This window comes from Mustela erminea, chromosome 7, assembly GCF_009829155.1.
Source record: "Mustela erminea isolate mMusErm1 chromosome 7, mMusErm1.Pri, whole genome shotgun sequence".
NCBI classification, from domain to species: domain Eukaryota; kingdom Metazoa; phylum Chordata; class Mammalia; order Carnivora; family Mustelidae; genus Mustela; species Mustela erminea.
In genome coordinates, this window is record NC_045620.1 from 29,667,343 (window position 1) to 29,683,180 (window position 15,838).

At 52.1% G+C, this 15,838-nt stretch overlaps 1 protein-coding gene across 1 annotated transcript; it reads right to left on the reverse strand.

Annotated features, from left to right (window-relative positions):
• Window positions 1-8,045: 8,045 nt before the first annotated feature.
• GFRA4 (GDNF family receptor alpha 4) lies at window positions 8,046-12,458 on the reverse strand. Its single transcript, XM_032353670.1, has 7 exons — window positions 12,398-12,458; window positions 12,093-12,118; window positions 10,211-10,809; window positions 9,947-10,056; window positions 9,718-9,852; window positions 9,003-9,094; window positions 8,046-8,761 (listed from the first exon to the last, which is right to left on the reverse strand). Exons 1-7 carry the CDS (start codon window positions 12,456-12,458, stop codon window positions 8,750-8,752), a joined length of 1,035 nt encoding a protein of 344 aa, XP_032209561.1. The 3' UTR covers window positions 8,046-8,749.
• Between the last annotated feature and the right edge of the window lie 3,380 nt (window positions 12,459-15,838).

Below are 15,838 nucleotides of genomic sequence, written 5' to 3' on the forward strand. Positions count from 1 at the left end.
TGTCCGGGGGTGCAGCTCCTGTGCGTGGAACAGGGTCAGAACAGTGCACTTGGGCACCCTGGTATGGAGGGCAGGAGTCCTAGAAGGAAGATCAGCTTAAGAGGAGTTGAGAACTGAAGAGGAAACACAAGGAAATGCTGTGGTTCCTGTAGGGGAGGGAGATTGAGGCATTAAGTCCCTCTGGCCCACCAGCGCATGGGATTGGGCTGGGGAGGTAAATGGTTGGACTGGTGGCCACTGCTAGGGTGGAGAAGACCATGAAACTGTTCAGGGGGAAGGGCCATGGGAACCACCAATTGCTTAGGACAGGATGAAGATCTGTGGGTGTGTGGCTTGTAGCAGAGACAAAGCCCTGTGTTCACCAAACCTGTTAGAATTTGCCATTGGGAATATTTATAGCAGCAATGTCCACGATAGCCAAACTATGGAAAGAACCTAGATGTCCATCAACAGATGAATGGATAAAGAAGATGTGGGGTGTGTATGTGTATATATATATATACACACACAATGGAATGCTATGCAGCCATCAAAAGAAATGAAATCTTGCCATTTGCAATGATGTGGATGGAACCAGAGGGCGTTACACTGAGCGAAAGACAATTATCATATGATTTCCCTGACATGAGGAATTTGAGAAGCAGGGCGGAGAGTTGTAGGGGGTAGGGAGGGAAAAAATGAAACAAGATGGGATCAGGAGGGAGACAAACCATAGGAGACTCTTAATCTCAAAAAACAAACTCAGGGATATGGTGGCTGGATCCCTAACCAGGGACAGGCAGGGATAGGGTGACTGGGTTATGGACATTGGGGAGGGCATGTGCTATGGTGAGTGCTGTGAAGTGTGTAAGCCTGATGATTCACAGACCTGTACCCCTGGAGCAAATAATACATTATATGTTAATAAAAATTTAAAAAAAGAAAAGAATTTGCCGTTGAACCCACAGGTTAGGTGGGGGGCCATAAAGTGAGCTGTGGCTAAAGAAATGTTGGAAGAAGTGATGGACACCAGTTCCAAACTTGGCCCATGCAGTGCTCCCACAGGGGGCTCCCTGGAGGTCAGGTGCCAAAGAGGTTGGAAAGCCTGTGGGTCCCTGAGTCACCAATTAGAGGTAAGTCACCCGCTCAGCAAGAGCTGTATGCCGATCTTTGCAGCACTGAAAGGAAACTTCTACTCTAATCGACTCACTGAGATTTGGGGCTTTGTTACAACAAGTGGCTTTTCTTACTCCCGCTATACAGATTGGTGCCCTGAAGCTCCGCGCAACCATCACGGAAACCTACAACGCAGGGCTTTGCCCTCGGTTGTGGCCAGGTGGCAGGCAGGGAGCAAACAGATGGCAGCAGCAGAGCAGCTGGGATCCCTGACAGGCAGGGGCAAAACATCTGGTAGGCTGTTCCAGCTCGACAACTTGGAAAGCAACCTATGTGTCTGCTGACTTTTTAACTGAGAGGGAAGAAAGTCTAAAAAGATTAAAAAAAAAAAAGAAGAAAAGAAAAGAAAAGAAAGAAAGAAAGGAAAAGAAAAGAAAAAACCCCAGAATGTGGCATGCATTGATCATTATCGGCTGTTCTCGGCAAGGCGCCACAAGGAGGAGTTGACTTCCAGAAGGAATTAGCCACTTTACAAGCTGAAGGGAAAGGGATAGAGGGTCCTGAAATCCAGGGTCCCGCAGGGCTGGAAAAAGCCAACTCCTCTTGCTTCTGGTCTCCAAACACTAAGAGGCGCTCACGATCCACCAAGATCCAATAAGCCCTGGCCTCCCAGGGTGAGAAGAAGGTGAAGGGTGTGGTCTTCCTGCCTGGGACTCAGAACCTCAAAGCCAGCATCTTGAGGGAGAGACCAGAAGGAAGCAAAGCTATAAAGCCAATTTCAGAATGGCGTCCAGGAAAGAATCAGGAATGTCATCACTGACCCTAGACCTGCCTGGGAAATAAATAAAAAAGGGTGGGGGGGGTGGCGGTGGGAGGCTGAATGGCTCAGTCGTTAAGCATCTGCCTTCCGCTCAGGTCATGACCCCAGGATCCTGGGATGGGGGCCTGCATTGGGCTCCCCACTCAAGCCTGCTTCTCCCTCTCCCACTCCTCCTGCTTGTGTTCCCTCTTTCGCTGTCTCTGTCAAATAAATGAAGTCTTTTTTTTTTTTTTTTTTAAGTGTAGGTTTGGGGGACTCCTGGATGGCTCAGTCAGTTAAGTATCTGACTCTTGATTTCAGCTCAGCTTATGATTTCAGGATAGTGAGATCGAGGCCCGAGTCAGGCTCTGTGCTCAGCCAGGAGTCTGTTTCTCTCTCTCTCTCTCTCTCTCTCTCTTTTTTTCCTCTCTGCCCCTCCCCCTGCTTGCTTTCTCTAAAATAAATCTTAAAAAAAAAAAAAAGTATAGGTTTTGGAGGGAATGATGTTGCCAAAGAAACCATTAGTCTGACCTTTAAAAAGGTAACCAACCAACACTGTGCCTGCTGAGGAAGCCTCCATTAGAACCACGCGCAGGCTAGAGATGGTTGTACAGGCTGTGTCTAAGGGCGCACGACGCAGGGCCCCAAAGGAGTTCCGAATCGCTGCACATCTGCTGTGTTCCTCCTTCCTGCATGAGCGTGTCCTTCAGGTCCAGGGAATTCAGTGAACGGAACAGACAAAAATCCCTGTCCTCATGGAGTCTACAAGGCAGTTAGGGAGACAGGTAATGGGTACGAGGTCAGATGGTAAGTTCTGTGAAAGTACAGATGCAGTAGGGGGCAGAAGATGTGGGGGGGCAGAAAATGCGGGAAGGGTGGCTCCTTTACTCAGTGGGGCAGGGGAGGGCCATCCTGACAGGTGACAGCTGAATAGAGGTAGGAGCCGGCACATGGATGTTCGGAACAAGAGCAATCAGAAATGGAGGGGCAGCAGGTGCCAAGGCCTAGAGGTAGGGCATGCCTGCTGGTCTGAGCTGGTCCAAAGCGGCCAGAGTGGCTAAAACAAAGTGGGTTACCCTAGCAGTGTTGGGAGTTGGGCCGGGCCCAGGCCTGTAGGGCATAGTTCTTGAGTGCCTCATCTTGGGACAGCTGGGGAACAGGTAGGGGCCATTTGGTTATTGCATTGCATGGGGAGGAGCTGCTGTGATTTAGTGGGTGAGCCTGAAGATGGTCATTCTGTGACACCCACGACTGTCCCACCCAACCAAGAACTGACCCACCTCCCACTCGATTTTAAAACATCTTGCTAGGTGGGCACCTGGGTGGCTCAGTGGGTTAAGCCGCTGCCTTCGGCTCAGGTCGTGATCTCAGGGTCCTGGGATCGAGTCTTGCATCGGGCTCTCTGCTCAGCAGGGAGCCTGCTTCCTCCTCTCTCTCTCTGCCTGCCTCTCTGCCTACTTGTGATCCCTCTCTCTGTCAAATAAATAAATAAAATCTTTAAAAAAAAAAATCTTGCTTTGTATAGATGAGAACATCGGTTCCTAATTATTTAAGTGTGGAACCCAACCCCATTACAAACACAAGGATCTGAGAGCTAGAATGAGAGCCAGTTTTCCAGAAAGGCAGCTATGGTGTAAATCGGAGGAAGGCCAAATTTTTTTCTTCAGAACTACACCCAGAACTGGTCATCATTTTGGAAAATGCTGTCACCAATGGCACTGTCCTTCCTGGTGTGTGATTCCCCAGCCCCACCCACACACGCGGGCGAGTTGGGTATGAGCAGACCCACCCTGCTGCCCCACGTTAGTGATGGGAATTCTCTCCCATCCTGTGTCACCAACACAAGAAAAGGACCAGACCGGAAGACCTGCTGACCATATGCAATGTTCTGACATCCCATACGGGGAGCTGGGGACAGCCATTTGCACACCTCAGGGTCCATTTGCACACCCAGTAGGCCCTTCCTCGTTTGCTTAATCCTGACCCCTTGAGGGCTCAGCTTCTGAGGTTGTGTATTTTGCTCTGGTGTATGCTCATCTTAATTGTTCTCTCTGGATCGTCTGCCTCGGACTGGAGGCTCTTTTGAGGGTGGGGTGACATGTTCTTGGCAGAGCAGCTTCCCGAGACACTCTTCAACTCGGGCCTTCCAGGGCCTGTGGGCCAGCAGGATGGCCTTGGCTCTGTCTCCTGTCACACACATGCCGGGCTCATTGGCAAGTTGCCGTGCAGCTGGGGGATGTCTCCTGAAACCCCACATGGCCCCCGTCCTCCTGCCACTCTGGAAATCTAAGCTAACAATGTCCACACGTCCTCTAAAAGTGAGCTGCTGATGGGAGTTTGGCCCTGCCTGACAGCCAGGGGGCTGAGAGGGCAGGACGGGGACAATAAACAGATTCCCTATCATCCTTGCACTTAGAAAACGGGCCCCAAGCCAGAGTGGACATTCATGAGCCGTGAAGTTTCCACCAATAAATCCATGAATGCTTCTAGCACCTGCCCTTCTGCCTGACCCCCTCCCCCAGTCACCTGCCAGCTAGAGGCTCAGTGTCGACAGCAGCTAACAGAGGCCCAGTCACGGGGATGACGCCAGGGCTACAGTCTCCCCGAGGGCACGCGAGAGAGACTGCCAGTGGGCTATCTGGAAGGACACGGAGGCCAACGCTCAGATGTGGACCAACAGAACAGGAGCCATTCCTGGTCACGAGGGCCACAGCCTTGAGGCGTCTGGCCAGATTGAACACTGTGTATAAGGCAGACCTCTTCAGGTAGAAGTGATGGAAAATGAACTCCGACGACTCTTGGTTTCCTGGGGGCTGCTGTAACAAATTCCCCAACCTTTGGGAACCTTGGGGGCTTAAAACATAATTTCATTCTCACAGTTCTGTAGGCCAAAAGTCTGGAATCTCAGTGTTGACACGTCCCCAGCCCGTCCAGGAACTCTGGGGAGAACCCATTCCCAGCCCCTTCTACTTCTGGTGGCTGCTGGCTCTCCTAGCTTTGCTCTGTCTTCACATTGTCTATCCAGTCTCCCCCTGCCTCTCTTATAAGGATGCATGTGACTGCATTTAGGGCCCACTCAGATAATCCAAGCCCCTCCTGTCCAGATTCTTAATCACATCTTTTTTTTTTAAGATTTTTATTTATTTATTTGATAGACAGAAAGAGATCACAAGTAGGCAAAGAGGCAGGCAGAGAAAGAGGGGGAAGCAGGCTCCCCGCTGAGCAGAGAGCCCGATGTGGGGCTCGATCCCAGGACCCTGAGATCATGACCTGAGCTGAAGGCAGAGGCTTAAACCACTGAGCCCCCTTAATCACATCTTTTGCTGTATTAGTTAATGTTTACTCTTTTGCGGGCATCTAAGGTAACAGTCCTGGGTTCCAGGGCTTAGGATGTGGACATAGCTTTGGGGCCCCCATTCAGCCCATTCCAGTAACAAAACCCCTGGAAAGTCAGGGGGTCCATGGGTGGCCAGATGGTGGCCTCTGTACATCATGGTGCCTGCCTGGTCCCCCCTCCTCTTGGCTTCTGTCTTCAAAGCTGCCCAGGTCCTCACCCCGAATAGCCCTAAGCCTCCCACGTGGGAATGTTCACGTCGGGGAAGAACAGAGAGCCAGGCAGCAGGAGTCCTGAGACCGTTCCTAGAGAGCCAGGCAGCAGGAGTCCTGAGACCGTTCCTTTTCCCCTGCTCCCAACAAGGAAGCCTCCTTCCCACGACACACTGTCTGATGATAAAGCGACGCCATTTCGTTAAAGCCCGAGCCCGAGTTGGAGAGAACTACCAAAGGGAGACCGCCAGCTGCTGTTGGAAGATGGCCACTGTTTTCTACAAGGTTCTGCTCTTTTTTCATGTTCATAATCTTTCAAAAGGTATAATTTACTCTAATTATTGGAGTAAGAAAAATGAAGTGATGGGAGCGCCTGGTTGGCTCGGTGGGTAGAGCACACAACCCTTGATCTTGGGGTTGTGAGTTTGAGCCCCACTTGGGGTATAGAGATTCCTTAAATAAGTAAACAACTTTTTAAAAATGTAGTGCTAGAATTAAACACACTCACACACGTGGCCTGTCATTTAGAAGATACGGAATTCATCTGGGCCACTGCGCCATCATGGTGGGCAGCTTTCCACGTTGCAGCTCCCAGCACACATAAACAGTCTATTTCTCCCCAGCCCACACACAGGTGTCCATTCCCATGCAGGTGAAGAGAGTCAAGAACATTCCTTCTTCGTGAAGTGAGAGGAGGCTGGACTCTGAGCTTCCCCCTGCCCAGCACGCCTCCTTCTCTTCCTCTGGAGAACTGCCCTTCCCATTCCGTGTGATCTTTGCGGGCTGCCTGGAAAAGGCTTAAAACCCGCAGTGGGCCTCCCCAGGTCCTGCCTCAGTTCGTGGATGATGGGAACGAGAGGAGCCTTTCTCTGCGGAGATCCCTAAAAGGAGAGACCACAGTCTGCAGCTGCAGATGACACTCTAACGCATCCTGCAGGGAGAGCCTTCGTGGCCACGGAGGGAAGCCATGGATAGGCCAACGGGGCACCATCACTTGAACCCTGAACACAGCTGTGCCGGAAGCCCGGGCTGCCCAGGGGCATATCCCAGCAGGTCGGATTGGGGCTGGGTTCCGAGGCAATTACTGGCTGCAGTTGCAAGGCTGGTGGACTGCCGCCGTATGTGGTGTCTGTGGGTTTGCTCTGAGCGCTAAATACAGAGTCTCAGAGCCAGTGGCTCTTGTTCTGGTCAGGACAGCCCCAGGCCTGGGCTTGGGTGTGATCTGCATTGAAGCCTTGGTCTAAGGTCAGGTTCTCCAGAAATTGAGCCCAAGACAGGAATTCACAGGCCATGGTTTAGGAGAGGGAGTGCCCTCAGGGGAACCTCTGAGGGAGGCAGGAGCAGGCAGGGGAAGGTGTGCTAGGTGAGGCTGTGGTCTCAGCTGGGATCTAGCTTTAGCCCAATCCCACAAGGAGCTCAGGAGCACGAACAGTGCAGAGGAGCGTCCCTCTGCCCCATGACTGCAGTCTACCTCAGGAGCAGAGAACTTTACAGGCATTTCTTCTAGAGTGGGGGGCAGCTCTGAGCTGTGTCAGCACCCAACCTCCCGAGCACCCAACCTGGTGTGGTGGGCACCCAACCTGCCTAGATTGGTCTCTGAGCAAGGTACCAACAACACGGCCCACATGGGTTTCACGGCCCCTGACAGCCTCAATCAGCTTTGAGACGCAGCGACTCAGAGACTCTTTAACCCTTCACTCATCAGTGTCTCCAAGCTCTTGAGAAAGAAGGAAGCGGGCAGAAGACTTCATACGCGGCCCCCACCATTCTGCCTTCTCCTCCCCGAACACTTTCGCAGGACCGCAGATCAACACAATGCCCCTGGCACACCCTCACCCACACTGGCCACACACAAGTGCTTGTGAAAACCTTATGAGACACTTCCTTGGACTCGAGGAAAGAGTTCGACTCTCCACATGGACAGAAGCAGGCAGAATGTACGGAAATAAACAGCAACAACAACAATGACAAAATGACCACCACTCTAAAGTATCTGTCAGGCCTGGGCTCTGTGTACACTGATCCTAAGTGATCCCAGGGCTCACTGGCACCCCGGAAGTGATTGTGGAACAATCAGAAACTGTATTTAGCTGCAAATGACAGATGTTTTGGAGAAACTGGCTTCAACAAACTAAAGGTATTATTTCTCTCATACAATGAAGAGTCTAGTGGGAGGCAGATGGGGGCTGGGAGAGTGGCTCCACGATGTCATGTGATTCCGTTTTCAAAATGGCTCCCCCATGCCCAGACATGGCCACCAAGTTCTGGTCAAGAAGAAGGGAGAGAAGGCTAAAGCCTGAGGGGTCCAGTCAACAAGTCTGCTCCTGTTTCAAGAACTCTCCTGGAAGCCTCATCTGTGACTTCCACTTATGACCAGGACTGTGCTCCATAACCACCTCCTGGCTGCAAGGGAGGCTGGGAAGCGTAGTTCCTGAATCCGAGTACTAGCAGAGAAGACAAAGCAACAGAAATCTCTGCCACTAGAATCTAATAGTGGTTCTGATACCATCTGAGGTCTCATAGGCCCGCAGAGGGAAAGCAGCCTGTAGCAGACTTGGTCTCCGGGATCCCAGGACAGATCACAGGAAAGCAAGGCCAGTCTCAGTGCATACAGGTTTATTGAGCTATGGTTGCCATTCATAGTGCTAGGTTAAACCACAGGGAAGATGGTGACATGACCAGTGCAATGCAGGGGACTGGAATCTCACTCCAGGTGGTGCCCACCAAGCAGCATATCGTGGTTGGGAAGAACCTTAATAACATTAGTCGATGGGGCCTAGGTGGATATCATGACAGGTGGTGCCTCCCTGGGAAGGTGCCATGAAAGGCTGCAGTGTTAAAAAAAAAAGTTTACCTGTAAGTCTGTCCAGATGTACTCCTTAGGGTATGTTCTCTTCGGGGAAGCTGGTAAAAATCTCTTAAAATTCTTGGAATTTGGATGGTTTCTGACTTGTAGGTGATCTGGGGCCCCACTGAGGCCTTAGCTACAAAGGTGACCACTTCCCATCCCTACCCTGTAGGAGAAGCTGACTGTTCCAAGGTCAGTGGACAGAAGGACCTACAACCAAGAAACCCACTGAAAGGGAAACTAGGGGCTTTGCATCGGGCCCTCAGCCCCAAATCCCTCACTCTAGGGAACAGGCACACAGGGTGTCCAGACCTAAAAAGAACAGCAGTGCAAGAGCACTGGAGTCAGCTTGGGAGGCAAGCCAGTCCACTTTCAGGGGGCAAGAGGGTGCAGATGGGGCCCTATATCCCAGGCAGTATGGCTGTCAGTATGATGTTGTCGTCCAAGGTTGGCCGTCCTAGTCAGAGCAGGGGCTGCAGAGCCAAGACAAACAGCATGGAAAGCAGAGATTCCCCCACCAGGAGCCCATCTGCGGAGGACACCTTAGGGGTGGGACCAGAATGTGCACTTGAGATAGAAGCTGGGTTCTGCTCTATGCCTCCACCACCTCCAGCCCAGGCCATTCATGCCTCCATCCAAGCCCACCTGGATTGGAAGTGTGTGGAAGGAGCCAGGCCAGGGGCTGGCAGCTTACCATCCCCTCTCTACACCTACCTGCAGGAGGCTGTGCTCAGGGTCCTGGCGGACATCTGGCTGGTTCTTCAGGATTGTAGACCACCCACTGTCAAAGGCCTGTATGGCACCATCTATGGAGGAAGGGGGCCAGGATGGACTAGGCTGGGAAACCCCAGCACCAGGCCCAGGTCCTTTGGGACAAACAGAGACCTCTGGTTTCCTGCAGTGGGTTGGGAAGATAGGAGATCTGCAAGGATTGGCTTCTGGAATGGAAGGTGCATGACAAGGCCTTCCAAATTGTCATCCTCACAGGGAAGGGTGACGATTACCACCCCCATACTACAGATGGGCACAAAAAGGCTTAGAGGAGTTGGCTAACTCTGGGCGGGTGAGTGGCAGAATCAGTCCCAAAAAGCAAGATCACCTGGGCTTGGGACCACGTCAGAAGTGGCGCTGGCAAGAATTTCACCTGGTTCCATTCCAGGAACTCGGAAACTTGTTTTGACTGTTTCCTCCCACCCCTACCCGCCTGCACGGTCACCAGCCTAGACATCCCTAAGATCCTACTTTGGTCTGTGACCTGGTCTCTGGGGATAACTGGGCGCGGATTTCTTGCGGGGCAGGTCGACAGCACAGACGGTGTGCACTTGCATGGCTGCAGCAAACAGCCTCAGTTTCCTTACCGCTAAAATAAGCTCCCGCCAGCCCGAAACTGGGAAGGAGCGGTCATCGCCGCCCCGCCCGGGCCCCTCACCCAAGCAGCGGTTCCTGGTGAAGAGCCCCCGGAAGGCTTCGCACTCCTCACGCCGGTTTCCGCTGGCTCCACAGTCGCACCAAGGCGCCACGCGCGCGCTCGCGTTGTCCACATAGTTGGGAGTGACGGCGGTGCCTGCTGGGACCTCCAGGACTGAGTAATCGGCCCACCCAGGCAGAGGCATCTTCGGGAGAACCCCAGTCGGCGCCCGGATCCCGGCAGTGCGTACCCACGAGGCCTGCGTAGGCACGCAGGCAGCTGGGGGCCTCATCCAGCAGACAGCCGTCGGGGGCGCTGGGGGCGGGCGAGCAGGAGGCCTGGAAGGCCAAGAGGCGGGGCCTGCGCGGTGCGACGGCGGGAGGGTGAGCGGGAGGCCCCGCCCAGTCCCTCCCACCCAGTCTCCTCCCGGCTAGCTCCCACAGCCCGTTCACACCTGCCCCACTGCCCCGCCTCGCCTCCGCCCCTTCCCACGTAGCCCCACCCCCCTCCTCACCGGCAGATCCGGCTGTGTTCGCAGGCGTCTAAGGGTGCGAGGCAGGAGGGCAGCGCCGGCCCGGGCCCCGCGAAGGCGCAGGCTGGCACGAAGGTCTGGCGCCGGCGCTCGGCGCACGCGGCGGTGGCGCACGGGCAGAAGAGCAGCGCGTGGGTGAGCGCGGGAGGCGCGCGGGCGAAGAAGCGGCGCAGGGCGCGGCGGCAGCGGGCCCGGGGGCAGCCTCCGGCCCCGACCCGACCCAAGCACTGAGCCACGTACTCGGTGCGCAGCCGCTCGCACCGCGCGTCCGCCGTACACGCCTCGGCCGCGTCCAGGCATCGGTTCCGTCCGGACGAGCCAGGTGACCCTGAGGGAGCGGCGGACAGCTGCAGTTCTCGGGGAGCCTTACCAGCGCGCTTGTCCCCCGGCCACGCCCTCTGAAGGCGCGGGGCGCGCGGAATCGGAGGAGCGCAGCGTGTGGCTCCGAGGCGTGACCGGCTGGCACTGACCGCCCCTCTGTCGCGGGGACGGGCGGCCCCTGGCTCTGGGGAGTCCTGCAACACGTCACGGGTGGGTCGGGCGCACCGAGATTTGGCCCGGCCTCCCCGAGACGGTGAAGCCTACCCTCCCCAGGCACCACTCCTTCCGCAGAACGGCCACACCCGTTCAAAGAGGGGTCCGCGGGGCTCCTGCCGCTCTCCTAGGCCCCAGCTGACGTGGGAAACAGAGCAAGGCTTCTGGGGACTTGGCTAATGCGCATTTATCAGAAATGGGTTGAGGACAGTGGCTCCTCCTCTTTCTCTTTTGACACGCTGGGACAGATGAGCTTTCTTCCTTTCTTCTCCTCCCTATTGGTTTCTGGGTCTCTCACCTTCCATACCTTCTCAGGTGCCTCCTTCTGCCCCTTACCGTCTTGCCCTTCCACTCCCTTCTGATGCTCCCTTCTCATCCATCTCCCATGTGGCCCATCTCTGGTGTCTCCTGGCCCCTCCACTCTCCACCAGCCAAGCAAAAGAGGGATTCCCTGAAAGGGTTCTGGGCTGCAGAGGGCCCATTTAGACCAGGCTGCTAGGTTGTGAATTCCAGGGAAGACCCTCTGGTCAGGCCACAGGTCTCTGTCCTTAGCCACAAGGCCCAATAGTCCATAACAGGTGGCAGTCTTCTGCCCAGGCGAGGGTCTCATAGGAAGGGACTTGGCAGCCCCTTCCTAGGACCTGGGTCACCAAAACCAGACTTCCGCTGCCCCTCTCTGTACTCTCAGCCCCTGGGAGCGCTACACTCATGGGCAAGTTTTCCAGTCTGTCCCCCCATCCTTCTCACTGAGTGTGTGCAGGGAGGTGACTCCTGCTTCAGGTCTGGGAGCAGGGTCCCCATTCTGGCCCTGGCCCCCTCTTTCAGGATCCATGGATTGGATGGCAGGAGCCACAGTGACTCTCCGTGTGGCTGCAGCATGTCTATTCTGCAGGCAGGATGAACAGATACCAAGGGCTTAGAATGAGTAGGTATGTGGAGAGGGTAGGCAGGAGAGAGGGGAACCCAACCCTCCCCTCCCCTTCCTTCCCCTCCCCCTCCAGGACTCCAGGAGCAGCAAACTCTACCCTTCTGTCCCAGCCAAACCCCTCACATGCCCAGCTTCAGCCACACACAGCAGCACTTAGTGTCACCTAAGGTCTTGGTCCCACCTCTGCTCCTTTGCTTACAGATTTCCCCTCTGCTAGGAGTACCCTTGCCTCATCTTTACCCTCAGAACAGCGCATCTCAGCTCCAGTATCTCCTTGGCCTTATACCATTGTCAGATTCTATTCTCCCCACCCGGCTCCACCCGGTCAAGTGACGGCTCCCTCCGGGATGCCCCAGCTGGGGAAGGGGAAGTCAAGCAGGTAGAATAGCAGGGGCGTGGCACCAAGGAATGAGTGTGAAGCTCCAAGACTGAAGATGGGAGAAGGGTAAGAGAGGTGGGAGAAGGGACCCAAGAAGAAAAAGAAAGTCTCTGGGACCGGGTACCAAGATGGGACTTGGAGGTGGGGAGTGGCAGGTGGCACGGCGTAGGCACATCCCATATGCAGGTCTCCTGCCCGTGCCCTGCACTACGGTTGTGGTTTTTTTTCCAGACCTCTTTTTCCAGTCCTCTTGCCCCCTTACTCTGTCCCTGAAGATCAAGCAGAGAGGCCAGAGGTGAGGGGTCTTCGGGAGGAGGCAACCACTCACCCAGCAACTGCAGCAGCAGCAGCAGCAGCAGCAGCAGCGCAGGTGCCAAGCAGAGGCCCATGCCAGGCAGCAAACAGATGGGGAGGACGACTGAAAGCAGAACCCCAGCGGGACAGGTGTCTGCTTCCCAGCAGCGGCCTGAGCCCAGCGTGGGAACCCAAGCTGCGTTGGTGCTGACGCGCGGACACTCCCATGGGGAGGAGCCTTGTAGTGGGAATGACATCCTGCCCCACTGAGTGTGTCTCCCCCTACCCCCTCCTCCGCTTTGCCTGCAGGTAGGTCCCGGAGGCACACAGCCTAGGTGGAAACACACACACACACACACACTCTCTCTCTCTCTCTCTCTCTCTCCACCACCACTACCACCCCCCCCCACCAGGAGACCTTGTCTCTCCCATGCCAAACTGTCAACTTTGTGAAACATCATTTTTCTTCCCCTTCTTTTATAATTTTAACTTTTCATGGTTAACTAACCTTAGACTTGAAGAAAAGTTGCTAACAAAAATGTTAGTGTTCCCTTATATCTATCCTTCTCAGGATGGCTTTGACTATTCGGGATCTTTTGTGGTCCCATACACATTATAGGGTGATCTTTTCTATTCCTGTGAAAAATGCCATGGAATTTTGATAGGGCTTGCACTGAATCCATAGATGGCTCTGGGTAGGATAGACTCTATACAGTTCTGATTCTTCCTGTTCATAACCACAGAATATCTCGTCATTTATCTGTGTCTTGTTCAGTTTCTGTCATCAAAGTCTTGTAGTTTGCAGCGTACAGGTCTCTTACCTCCTTTGTTGAACTTATTCCTTGATTTTTTTTATGCAATTGCAAATGCAGTTTTATTTCCGTTAAAGATCATTTGTCAGTGAGGAGAAACTCACCTAATTTCTGTATGTTGATTTTGTATGCTCTAACTATCAAATTTGGGGATTAGTTCTAATCGTTTTTTGGTGGAGTTGTTAGCATTTTCTGTATATAAAATCACGTCATTGGAGCACCTGGCTGGCTCAGTTGAAGCACGTGACTCCTGATCTTGCAGTTGTAAGTTCAAGCCCCACACTGGGTGTAGAGATTGGTTAAAAATAAAATCTTTGGGGAGGTATGTGCTGTGGTGCATGCTGTGACGTGTGTAAGCCTGATGATTCACAGACCTGTACCCCGGGGCAAATAATACACTTATGTTAATTTAAAAAAAAAAACAGAAAAAAATAAAATCTTTGAAAAAATAAGGTAAAAAATAAGAAATAAAATAAAAACATGTCACCTGCAAACAAAGATAAATTTACTTCCCCCATCTGATTTGAAGGCCTTTTATTCTTTTTTCTTTTTTCCTAAGGGCTCTGCTCTCATTTAGGCTTCATGGGAGTGGTTGGAGTGGGCGTCCTTATCTTGTTCCTGATCTTAGAGGAAAAGTTTTCAATCTTTCACCATTGAGTATGAAGTCAGCTGTGGGTTTGCAATTATCTGACCTTTGTTATGTTGAGTTATAGTCCTCCTGTGCCTAGTTTTATTTTTTTTGTCTTTATCATGAAAGGATGTGGTATTTTGTCAAATGCTTGTCCTGCATCTATTGAGACGCTCATATGATTTTTATCTTTCTATTAATGTGGTATATCACGTTTATTGATTTGCATATGTTAAACCATCCTGGCATCTCAGGGGTAAATCCCACTGGATCATGGTGTGTGATCCCTTTAATGAGCTATTGAATTCACTTTGCTAATATTTGGTTGAGAATTTTTGCATCTGTATTCATCAGGGATATTGGCCTGTAGTTTTTGTGTATCATCCTTAGCTGACTTTGGTATCAGGGCAATGCTGGTTTCCTAAAATGAATTTGGGAGTGCTCCCTCCTCTTTTAATTTTTTGGAAGAGTTTGAAAAGGACTGGCATTAGTTCTTCTTTAAATGTTTGGTAGAATTCATCAGCAAAATCATCTGGCCTGGGGCTTCTAGCTTTTTAAATGTGGACCTTTGTCCCCTGACTTTCAGCTCTCTTTGAATAAAAATTACTGTAGCTATACATTTTCCTCAAAGGACTGCTCTCATGGCTCCCAATATTTGATCATTCAGTTTTTAATCATGCAATGTTTTTCTCTTTATCATGCAATTTTAAGTATTTTGAGACATGCAATATAAGTGGGAATCTCATGGGATCCAGACATCACCCCCCGCCAAAGGGTGAGAATGTGGGGAGATGTATACATTATGTTCTCTATTTTCTGTATTTGATGATGGTTTAACATCTTGACTTAGAGGGAGTGGAGGAGAGGGAGCTTGGGAGAGACTGCCTCTAACCCTAATTCCTAGAGCTCATGAAAATTTGCCTATGAATATGTCTCTCATATGCAGACCAACCAATCTGGTGTCTTTTTCCTAACCCTTACAAAATCTATATTTGCCTTGCCCTAAATCATCCCAGCGCCAGGTACCAGACCATTAGAGACACCCCTATACCTCACAGCTAGTCAGTTGCCCTGCCTTGCCTTTCCTGCAGAAACCTTAGTATAGGCTCTGCCCTCACTCCTGCTTCTGCCTCCCCACTGAACGTTGTGCTTCCCCACGCGGCCCTGTGTGACACCCTTCTCTTGGGAATTATAAGTAATAAAAACTTTCAGTGGCATTAACCTCTCCATGTCAGTACTCAGGTCATCATTGTAAATCAAAAACCTCATGGGTACAATCAAGACAGAAGGCAGCTTGGGCCGCTGGGGTGGCTGGGTTAGTTGAATGTCTGACTCTTGGTTTCAGCTCAGGTCATGATCTCTGCGTCCTGAGATAGAGCCCCGCATCATCGGGCTCTAAGCTCAGTGGGGAGTCTGCTTGAGATTCTCTCTCCCTCTCCCGCTGCCCCTTCCCCTGCTTGCTCTCTCTCAAATAAATTAAAAAAAAAAAAAAAAAGACATAAGGCAGCTGTAGAAAACTGCCTCATTCAATCTCTGGGGCTGATGGAGCGGAAGCCAGCCCAAGCCCGGGGCTACCTCTTCTCTGCTGTTCATGGCAGGAATGGTTGGTTGTCAAAATTCCCCCAAGCCTTTGTGCCCCTGAAACATGATTCTGCCGCTCTTCCCATCAAGAAGTAGAGTTTCTCTCCCAATCCCTGGAACTTGGGCTGGCCCTGTGACTTGCTTGTGCTGATAGGGCATTATGGAGTTTAATGTGCCAGTCGTAGAACCTTCCAGAGGCCTTGTAAGCTTCCATTTACTTTCTGGCACGGCTGGGACTGGGGTGAGAAATGATCACTATTACGAATTTTTCTTTCTGCCTCAGGTTTCAAAGTGGCTTGGCATGACACTGTCACTGATCCGGTCTTCCATTAAAATTCTGATATTTTGTTCACCATTGATTTTTTTTTGGCATTAATTTTGATCTTTTGACTTTTGCATCTTTTGCATTAAGATTATCTTGATCGCCTTTATTTTTTTTATTTATTATTATTAT